This window comes from Piliocolobus tephrosceles, chromosome 3, assembly GCF_002776525.5.
Source record: "Piliocolobus tephrosceles isolate RC106 chromosome 3, ASM277652v3, whole genome shotgun sequence".
NCBI lineage: Eukaryota > Metazoa > Chordata > Mammalia > Primates > Cercopithecidae > Piliocolobus > Piliocolobus tephrosceles.
Genome location: NC_045436.1, coordinates 101718458 through 101729797, shown reverse-complemented (window position 1 = coordinate 101729797; position 11340 = coordinate 101718458). Strand labels below are relative to the sequence as shown.

Here is an 11340-nt window from a genome sequence, read left to right as displayed (position 1 = left end):
AAAGTAATTCAGGCAGAGCCGGCTGTGTGGGAGACCGGAGTTTTTTATTACTCAAATCAGTCTCCCTGAGCATTCAGGGAGTAGAGGGGTTTTTTTTTTTTTGAGACGTAATTTCTCTGGTCGCCCAGGCTGGAGTGCAGTGGTGTGACCTCAGCTGGCTGCAACCTCCGCCTCCCGGGTTCAAGCGATTCTCCTGCTTCAGCCTCCTGAGTAGCTGGGGCTACAGGCGCGCGCCACCAGGCCCAGCTAAGTTTTGTATTTTTAGTAGCGAGGGGGTTTCACCACGTTGACCAGGCTGGTCTTGAACTCCTGACCGCAAGTGATCCCGCCTCAGCCTCCCAAATCAGTTATAATTTTGCAAAGGGGGTTTCATTCCCATAATCAAGTACTATTCAAAATATGGCTAAGACCCGCGTGGTTCCGCAACAACTTACTGCCTTAAAAAACCAGGGCAGGGCCAGGCGCCTTGGCTCGCGCCTGTGAGGAGGCCCAGGCAGTTGGATTGTTTGAGCTTGAGAGTTGGAGACCAGCCTGGGCAACACGGCAAATATCTGTCTCTACAAAACATACAAAAATTAGCCAGGTATGGCGGTGTGTGCCTGTAGTCTCAGCTACGTCGGGGGCTGAGACAGGAGACTCGCTTTAAGCCCAGGAGGTTGAGGCGGAAACGAGCTGACATCGCGCCCCTGCACTGCAGCCTGGGCGACAGAGCCAGACTCTCGTCTCAAAAACCAAGCAAACAAACAAACAAAACCCAGGGCAACAAGTCTCTCTCAAACCCCTTGGCTTCTTTCCCACTTATTCCCCTTCCAGTTCCTCGTCTGTCAGACGTTTCCTTTCCTCTGGTACTTTCTTGGTATTTCCCTTCGGCTCCAAGTACGCCTGCGCAGACTGGGAAGTCTGGGAAGTTGGAGACCGAAAGCGCTACGAAGCCGGCAACGCACGATCTTTGCTTTGCGGCGCGGCCGTAAAGCGCCGTTACGCAGCGAGAAAGTTACGACGTCCTTGGTTGCGGTTCCCCCGGTAGCTGGCGCTGTGCGTCACGTGCTGGTTTGGATTTTTCTCGATGCCTGGGTAAAGCCCCGGACTCTTAGCGTGGGAGGGCTTTTGATCTGTGATTTATAGGTAGGCACAGCTACTCCAGTTCGGGAACCCAACGGCAGCCGGGTCCTAGTGCCCACTAGATACGGGGGGCCGGGACTCGGAGCTGTGGGTTGTGGGGAGGTGGAGGCACCAACTAAGAGCAACCTAGCATCGTGAAGCCGCCCTCGGGGCGCTGATGGCCGGACGCCTCCTGGGAAGGGCTTTAGCTGCAGTGTCTCTCTCTGTGGCCTTGGCCTCTGTGACCGTCAGGTCCCCCGTCTGCCGCGGCATCCCTGCGTTCAGGTATTCCGCCCTCCTACTGCCGGCTCATTTGCCCTAGACTTTGAATTGGGGTGGAACCAGCTTTATTTCCGGCGTATTCTGTAGGCTTTGCTTTGTCTCCCGGGTTTTTATAGTCATATGCAAGTTTTCAAAAAGGCTGTAAAATGTTTTATCTGCCTTTTGAGGGAAACGAGTGGCGTCGGACCCTTTTTGACCTCTTATTTTGAAATTTGCCATCCTCCGTAAATCATTGTTAGTATCACGAGAGAGTTTAAATAGCACTTGTTTGGGATGGTGTTGCCCTGTGCCATTTTTCCATGGTTACTACTTAAAACATTGTTGTTAGAATTAATATATGTACATAGTTAAAACAGCTTGAAAATGATGTAAAATGAAAAGTGAAATCACTATTCCCCCACCCCCTTTCCAGGGTAGATAATATATTTGCTATCTACCTCCTTTTTTTTTTTTTAATTTGTCTATTGTGGATAAATTTAGGAATTTATGGTGTCTTAGGCCGCCTCCTCCTGTTCTTCTCCAGTTTTTATTCTTTGAGTTAGTAAACACAGGGTCCTAGGTGCAGCAGCCTTTTCTTATTTATTTTATAGATATTAAAAGTCTCTTGAATCTACAAAGATGATAATTAGAAAAAAAAATCTGTTTCCTAAATCTGTTTACTGTTGGGCAATAGTTCTGTGTCTTTTTGGTCCGTCCTGTTTCCTTCTGCTGCTTTTTCTCCCACGTCTGATGGGCACTGGTTATCTGTCTATATTTTGGTTAATGTGAGTAATAGGTCTTGTTTTCAGTACACGGGTCGCTAATTGACTTTTGGCTCTTTGTACCAGGTCGCCTAGATAGGAAGGTTTCAGTTGAGGGCACGTGAGCAGGTACCAGACGGATAGGCCGGGAACCTGCCTTTTGCTTCAAGCTTTACATTAGTGGAGGAGCAGCTTCTCCGCTGAGTATGGCTGTTTAACTTTGTTTCCTCAGTGTGAACTGTAAAATTATTAAGCCTAAGTTTCTGCTGTGTACTCTTAACAGCAGTATTCACAGTAGGGGTCCTACCCCTTCATTTCTAAAAAACTTTTGACTTTATTTTAGGGACAAACATAACTATTTTGCAGTTTTTGCTTGAAGAGTGGGGAGGGAGGAGGACTGAGTGATTTCCATGGTTTTTGTCCCGCTGCCAATTTATGACCTTTGGGCCCACTGACTTCAAGCTTGAAACCTCTAACTCTGCTCAGTTTGTAGGAATAGCATCTCCCCCTAATCCTTTGGTGGTTTTTTTTTTGGACGGAGTTTCACTCTGTCGCCCAGGCTGGAGCGCAGTGGTGTGATCTCGGCTCACTGCAACCTCCGCCTCCTGGGTTCAAGGGATTCTTCTTCCTCAACCTCTTAAGTAGCTGGGACTAAAGACGCGCGCCACCACTCCCGGCTAATTGTTTTGTATTTTTTAGTAGAGGGGGGATTTCAACACCTTGGTTAGGCTGATCTGGTCTTGAACTCCTGACCTCGTGATCTGCCCGTCTCAGCCTCCCAAATTGCTGGGATTACAGTCGTGAACCACCACGCCTGTCCTTGGTGCATAGTCTTAAATTTACTTTGTCCTACTCTGGTTTTAAGGTCAATATTCCAACTACTTTTCATCTTCCTGAAGTTGGTTAACATCTGTCATTCACTGGTGGCATTTATTCCTTCTCCTGGTATGGATTTTATTTCCCTTTATCTTTATTTTCTTCCAGTGGGATTTGAGGAAGGAAGGAATACACGTATGTGCTCTCTGGAAATCTCTAATGCTTTTTTTGTTAGATACCAGCAGAACAGTGTAAACTTGCTTGGCAATTATTCTTCGTTTTTATAACTCTGGGAACCCTAGATGAGGCAGGTATATCCAGAACCAGAGACTGTACTGGCTTTAAAGAAAAAGCCAACAGTTAACAAATGTGCCATGTACCTGGTAACTAATATGGCAGAATAGCTTGAGCTGGGGAGGTAGGAGGTTGCGGTGAGCTGAGATCATGCCACTGCATTCCATTCTGGGTGACAGAGTGATACAATGTCTCAAGAAAAACAAGAGTTTTACAGCCAGGCACCGTGGTTAACACCTGTAATCCCAGTGCTTTGGGAGGCTGAGGCAGGAGGATCGTGTGAGGCCAGGAGTTTGAGACCAGTCTAGGCAACTTAGCAAGACCCTTGTCTCTTAAAAAAAAAAATAAATTAACTGGATCTGTTGGCATGCATGTGTACTCCTCACTATCATAGGAGCAGAGTAGGCTTAGAGACTACTAAGTGATCAGTAGGATTGCTTGAGCTCAGGAGTTGAGTTTGAGGCTGTGGTAAGCTGTGATTCCATCACTGCATTCCAGCCGGAGTGACAGAGCAAGACCCTGTCCCTAATGTTCTTTTCCTATTTTTTTTGTTTTTGATATGGAGTCTTGCTCTTGTCACCCAGGCTGGAGTGCAGTGGCGCGATCTCCACTCACTGCAACCTCTGCCTCCCAGGTTCAAGCGATTCTCCTGCCCCAGCCTCTCAAGTAGCTGGGATTACAGGCGCCTGTCACCATGCCTGGCTAAGTTTTATATTTTTAGTAGAGACGGGGTTTCACTACGTTGGCTAGGCTGGTTTCAAACTCCTGACCTCAGGTAATCTCTCCGCCTCTGCCTCCCAAAGTGCTGGGGATTACAGGTGTGAGCCCCCACCCCTGGCCGAGACCCTGTCTTTAAAAAAAAAAAAAGAATTTTACCAGTCTTTGATAATTTGGAAAAACCCAGAAAATGACAGTTTTGCACTTAGTTTTTGTGATTACTAGAAAGTTTTTTCTTTTTTTCTTGCTCTGTCATCTAGGCTGGAGTGCAGTGGTGTGATCATGACTCACTGCAGTCTCAACCTCCTAGGCTCAAATGATTATCCCAACTCAGCATCCTGAGTATCTGGTACTACCAGTGCGCACTACCATGCCTGACTAATTAAAAATTTGTTTATTTTTTTTTGTAGAGGTGGGTCTCCCTATGTTGCCCAGGCTGGTCTCAAACTATTGGGCTCCAGTGATCCTCCTGCCTTGGCCTCCTAAAGTGCTGGGATTATAGGTGTGAGACACTGCTCCCAGTCATCAAGTGTAGGTTTTCTAGAAAAAAAGTAGTATATTACAAAGATGTGGTGAATGCTTTTAAATAGCACAACATACAAATCTTCCGGAAGGATCTACTGGGGACACGCATGTAGAACATTGTTTTATTACTGTGAATACGTAAAACACATGAATGAACTAAAAATGAAATAGAGATAGTAAAGCATAGTGTTAAGAGCCTGGAATTCTAAGACAGCTTGCCTAGGTTTGGATCCTGATTTCTACTCAGTTGTGTGACCTTGGTAAACTTATTTACCTCTCTGGTTCTTAATGTTCTTATTTCCTTTTTTTTTTTTTGAGACGGAGTCTCGCACTGTCGCCCTGGCTGATGTGCAGTGGCGCAATCTTGGCTCTCTGCAACTTCCGCCTCCCAGGTTCAAGTGATTCTCCTGCCTCAGCCTCCTGAGTAGCTAGGATTATAGGTGACTGCTACCATGCCTGGCTAATTTTTTTGTATTTTTAGTAGAGACTGGGTTTCACTATGTTGGCCATGCTGTTCTCGAATTCCTGACCTTGCGATCCTCCTGCCTCAGCCCCCCAAAGTGCTGCGATTACAGGTGTGAGCCACCGCACTTGGCCTTAATGTTCTTATTTCTTTAAAAAAAAAAAAGAAAAGAAAAAAGATAATATGGCCTGGTGTGGAGGCTCACACCTGTAATCTCAGCACTTTGGAAGTCCGAGGCAGGAACATTGCTTGAGCCTAGGAGTTCAAGACCAGCCTGGGCAACATACAGTGAGACCCCATCTCTACAAAAAATAAACAAAATTGGGAGTCTCTGAGCCTACCTGATTTACCAAACCGCTCCCTCAACAAAAAGACAAAACTAAACCAAAAGAAAAAAAGAAAAAAAAAAAGCCAGGTGTGATAGCACATGCCTGTAGTCCCAACTACTCAGGAGACTGAGGCAGGAGGATTGCTTGAGCCTGGGAGGTCGAGACTGCAGTGAGCCATGATTTTACCAATGCACGCCAGCCTGGGTAATAGAGTGAGGCCCTGTCTCACAAAAAAAAAAAAAAAAGGTTAAGAAAAAAAAAGTAACTGAACTCAGTTGTGAGGATCAAGTGAGTTAATTTACAGTGCTTAGAACAGCGTCTTGCACATAGTAATCACTGTATGTATTTATCTGTGGTTATGACAATATGATTGTTGCAGATTTTCTTTATTTCAAAGCACCATGTCAGTATTGCATTTTTTAAAGTTTGCCAGTTTTAAGAACTGGTTTTTGCCATGTAAATGAACTTTATCAATTACTTAGTTCCCATTTGCTAGGCCAAATATATTTCTTGCACTTGTTCAGTAATACAGTACAAAGGTCTAGGCTGTGTGTGTGTATATTACAAGTATTCTTTTTTCTGTTACCTTTTAGTGTATCACATTTAAATAGCATATTTAGATAGCAGTGTTAACACTTTTTGATGTGATAAGATGTGTAGTCTGAATTTTTGCTCTTTTTCTTGCACAATTAAATTTGTTTTAGAAAGGTAAATAATCCAGTGTGTAAGTCTGTCTTGTCAAGTAGATAGGTTGGTGGAATTCCATAAACATTTTATTGCTTAATCAGGGAACAAAGAGCCTTAAGTTATTTAAATATTTTTGGTACTTAAGTGGGATGGAGTGGAACAGGATTAGTGTTTACTGTTGGGTATTTAATTAATGGCCTTAACTTTTTTCTTGCCCTACTCCCAAACCGTGAAACATAACTCATTCTGTAGTAGAGTTCAGTTAGAGGTTAGGGTTCCATATGTTAAAATTTTGCTTTTTAAAACACCTGAAGTCTGTTTTCTAATTTTGATAGATGTGTTTCATATATGTATTTATTTTTTATTGAGTATGAGTTTAAGGTGAGTGAGGGACTCTTTATTTTCAGAATATTCATTATGTACATTTCCTAAACTGTGGCAGCTGAAGCAAGACAGTCGTCACAGCATGGAAGTGAATGAACCTACCGCTTTTAATAAAGTTAGTCACAAATCAGATATTCGCTCACCTTGCACTAGTTTTCAGCCCATCTGGGGATATTCCCTTCTTTATTGGTTAGGGTTTCCCGATTTTGGTGTGTTTTACAACACTTTGCAGATGTAAAGTGAGTGTAAAATGAAATAGTAATTGTTTCAGAGTCTTTAAATGTGATGAAAGAGAACAGCTTGAATAGTACATAAAACTGTAGACGCGCAAAAATAGGAAAGAATGAAACCAGTTAAAAATCCAACTGACAGTTTGGCAGTTTCTTACAGAACTCAACACTTAGAATTCAGCAGTCACACTCTTTGGTATTTACCCAAATGAACTGAAAATTTATGTCCACACAAAAACCTGCACACAGATGTTTACAGCAGTTGTATTCATGACCGCCAAAACTTAGAAGCAGCCAAGATGTTCTTCAATAGGTGAATGGGTAAATAAACTGTGGTACATCCAGCCAATGGGATACTATTTAGTGCTAAGAAGAAATGAGCTATCAAACCATGAAAAGACATGGATGGAGGAATCTTAAATGCATATTATTAACTGAAGGAAGGCTGTATGATTCCAACTATATGGCATTCTTGAAGGCGTAACTGTGGAGACAGTAAAAAGATCAGGAGTTGGATGAATTGGGGTAGCACAGAGGACTTTAGCCTCCTGCATTGTCAACATCCCCACAGAGCCATGGAGCCATACGTTTGTTAAAATCGAACCTACATTGATGCTTTATCACCCAAAGTCCTGTAGTTTATATCAGGGTTTACTCTCAGTCTCGTACTTTATGGTTTGGACAAATGTATAATGACACGCATCAACTATTATGGAATTGTACACATAAAATTCACTGCCTTTGGGGCAGTGAAACTTGTGTATGATACCTAATAGTAGGTACATATATACACTGTATACACTGAAGATGGACCAGGAGGAAGTCTAGTAGGCAGTTCTTGTAAGTCAGGTTAAGAATTTTAATGAAAAAAAAAAAAAGAGTTTCTTATTTTTTTAATGAGTCGGGATCTCATTATGTTGCCCAGGCTGGAGTGCAGTGGCGTGATCATGGTTCACTGCAGCCTTGACCTCCTGGACTCAGGAGATCCTCCCACCTCAGTTTCCTGAGTAGCAGCAACTATAGGCACGTACCAGCATGCCTGGCTAACTTTTAAAAATTTTTGTAGAGATAAGGGTCTCACTATCTCACCTAGGGTGGTCTTGAACTTCCAGCTTCAAGCAGTCCTCCTGTCTTGGCTTCCCAAAGTGTTGGGATTACAGACGTGAGCCAGCATGCCCCACTGATAAGTTTCTTTTTGTGTATATATAATTATGTAATTTTCCCTAATTGCATAAATTTGATCAGGCATACCTCACTTTATTTGGTATATTTGGGAGTCTTTTTTCCTTCTCTTTTTTAACTTGTTTCCTTTTCTCCTTTTCCATTTTATTTCTTATCCTTTTTTTTTAAATCTGTTTTTCTCTTTTTTTCTTATCCTTTCTTGCATCTCCCTTTCCTTTTCTCCTTTTCTCTCTCCCCTTTTCCTCCCCATCTTTGCCACTCTCTCTTCTTTCCCCCATCCTCTTTTTCTTCTCTCCTCTCCTCTACTCCCCTTTCCCCCTCCCTTTCCTTTTCTTTCTTCTTCCTTTCTTTTCCCTCTTCCTGTTTGCTTCTACGTCTATTCACATTAGCACCTTATTTCCTAGCTTGTGTTAAGAACCTGATTATGTAGATCCTTCTATATATGCTTATATAATAGTATAGACATTTGTGGTAAGCAGAATAATGGCCCCCCAAGTATGTATGCATCCTAATACCTGGAACCTGTGTATAAGTTGCCTTACATAGCAAAAGAGAGTGCAGATGTGATTAAGGTTAAGGATGTTGAGATGGGGAGAGCATCCTGGAAGGTGTGCCTGATGTAATTGAGAGTCCTTAAAAAATGACCTGGCCGTGATCAAAGATATGACTACTAATGAATGGTCAGAGAGAGATTCTATGTTGCTGGCTTTGAAGATGATGGAAGGGGGCCATGAGCCACAGAATGCAGATGGAATGGGGATTCCCTCTAGAAGCTGGGAAAGTGAATGAATTTTTCTCTTGAGTCTCCAGAAAGGAATGCAGCCCTGCTGGTAAATTGCTTTAGCCAAGTGAGACCTTTGTTGGACTTCTAACCTACGAAACTGTTAAGAGAATGAATTTGTGTTGTCTTAAGTCATTGAATTTGTGGTGATTTGTTATGGCTTCAATAGAAAACTAATACATTATATACATGCACTGAAATGTATGTACTTACTTATTTTTTATGTCATTGCTTTATAAAAATAGTATCGTATTATAGCACTTTACTGAATCTTTTTTCAGCAATACCTTATGGAAATACAAATTGTTTGATGTCATTATTTTTATTAGCAAGTAAATTTCTCCACATCTTTGCCAATACTTATTTTCTGTATTGTTTTTTTCATAGTGGTAATTCTAATGGGTCTGAGGCAGTACCTCATTGTGGTTTTGACTTGCTTTTGTCTAATAATTAGTGATATTGAGCATCTTCCCATGTGCTTATTGGCCATTTGTATATCTTTTTTGGAGAAATGTCTATTGGAATCCTTTGCCCATTTTTCAATTGGGTTGTTTTATTGTTGTTGTGTGTAGGAGTTCTTTCTGTATTCTGGATATAACCAACCCTTTATCAGACATGTGATTCCCAAGTATCTTCTCCTGTTGCATGGGTTGCTTTTTCACTCTTGATTGTGTCTTTTGATACCCAGAAGTTTTTCATTTTGATGTAATATGTAGTCCAACTTACCATTTTTTCTCTTGTTGCTTGTACTTTTGGTGTCATATCCAGAAAATCATTGCCAAATCCAGTGTCGTGAAATTTTGTCAGCATGTGTTCCTCTAAGATTTTGATCATTTTAGGTCTTATGTGTAGGTCTTTGACCCATTTTTAGTTAATATTTTTATATGGCGTAAGGTAAGGGTCAAACTTCATATTGCTTTTGCATGTGAATATCCAATTTTCCTAGCACCATTTGTTGAAAAGACTGCCCTTTGCCTGTTGAAATGGTCTTGGTACCTTTGTCAAAAATTATTATGAGGATTTATTTCTGGGTTCTACTTCTATTCCATTAGTTTATATGTTTGTCTGTATGCCAGTATCTCAGTGTTGTGATTGCTATAGCTGTGTAGTCAGTGTGAGACCTTGCACTTTGTTTTTCCCTTTCAAGATTGTCTTGGCTATTTGGGGTTCCTTGAGATTCCATATAAATTTTAAGGTAGAGTTTTCTGTTTCTGGAAAAACATCATTGGGATTTTGGCAGAGATTGCATTGAATCTGTAGATAACTGAGTAGTATTGATATCTTAACAATATTTTCTTGCAGTCAATGAACATAGGATGTCTTTTTATTTATTGGTGTCTTTAACTTTTTTTAGCAATATTTTGTAGTGTTCAGTGTATAAAAGTTTTGCTTCCTTAAGTTTATTCCTAAGTATTTTATTCTTTTTGATGCTATTGTAAGTAGAATTGTTTTCTTCATATTCCTTTTGGATTGTTAATTATTAGTGCTTTGTTTGTTCGTTTTTGAGATAGAGTCTCGATCTCAACTTACTGCAACATCTGCCTCCAGCGTTCAAGCGATTCTCCTGCCTCAGCTTCTTGAGTAGCTGGGATTACAGGCACGCACCACCACACCCGGCTAATTTTTGTATTTTTAGTAGAGACAGGGTGTCGCCATGTTGGCTGGACTGGTCTCAAACTCGCCTCTGCCTTCCAAAGTGCTGGGATTACAGGCATGAGCCAGCGCACCCAGCCTGTTAGTGTTTTTTAATGTAACCATTTTTGTGTGTTGATTTCATACCTTGCAACTTTGCTGAATTCATTTATTAGTTCTAACAGTTTTTTCGTAAATTATCTTGAGTTTTGTACATAAAATATCATGCGATGTGTAAATACAGGTTGAGTATCCCTTATCTAAAATGCTTGGGACCAGAGCGTTTTGGATTTCAGGTTTTGGAATATTTGCATACACATGATGAGATGTCTTGGAGATGGGACTCAAGTCTAAACACGGAATTCATTTATGTTTCATATATACTTTAAACAGGTAGCCTGGAGATAATTTTATACAATATTTTGAACTTGTGCCTGAAACAATTTTAGTGTTTCCCATGGTGTGGAATTTTCTATCTGTGGCATCATATCAGCACTCAAAAAATTTCTGATTTTGGATTTTTGGATTAGGAATACTCAACCAGTTTTACTTCTTCCTTTCCAATTTGGATGCTTTTTCCTTTTTTTCATTTCCTAATTGTTCTGGCCAGAACTTCTTTTTCTTTCCTAATTGCTCTGGCTAGAACTTCCAGTATTATATTAAATAAAGTGAACATCCTTGTCTTGTTCCTGATCTTAGAGGAAAAACTTTCAGTCTTTCACCTTCACACCATTAGCTGTGGGCTTTTCATATATGGCCTTTATTATGTTGAGGTAATTTCCTTCTATTGCTAGTTTGTTGAATATTTTTAAATCATGAAAGGGTGTTGAATTTTGTTAGATAATTTTTCTGCATCAATCAAGAGGATTGTGTTTTTTAAAAAAGTTTTGTTAATGTGGTACATTATGTTGATTGATTTTCATTATGTGGAACCATCATTGCATTCCAGGAATGTCTCCCTTGGTCATGGTGTATAATCCTTTTCATGTGCTGTTGAATTCTGTTTGTTGTTATTTTGTTGAGGATTTTCACATCAGTATTAATCAAAGATTCTAGTTTGTAGTTTTTTTTTATAGTGTCTTTGTCGAGCTTTAGTATCAGGATAATGCTGGCCTCATAGAGTGAGTTTGGAAGTGTTTACTTCCTCTTCAGGGTTTTGGAAGAGTTGAGGGAATAT

At 41.0% G+C, this 11340-nt stretch overlaps 1 protein-coding gene across 5 annotated transcripts in view; it reads left to right on the top strand.

Moving 5' to 3' along the window:
* Positions 1 to 956: 956 nt before the first annotated feature.
* NUDT9 (nudix hydrolase 9) overlaps positions 957 to 11340 on the top strand; it is a 42116-nt gene continuing 31732 nt past the window's right edge. The window contains exon 1 of one of the 5 annotated variants that reach the window (XM_023198092.3): positions 957 to 1386. In XM_023198092.3, the coding sequence (XP_023053860.2) occupies positions 1280 to 1386 (107 nt within the window). In that variant the 5' untranslated portion in view covers positions 957 to 1279. The remainder of the gene's footprint in view (positions 1387 to 11340) is intronic. The other 4 variants (XM_023198093.2, XM_023198094.2, XM_026456694.1 and 1 more) reach the window with 4 other exon arrangements.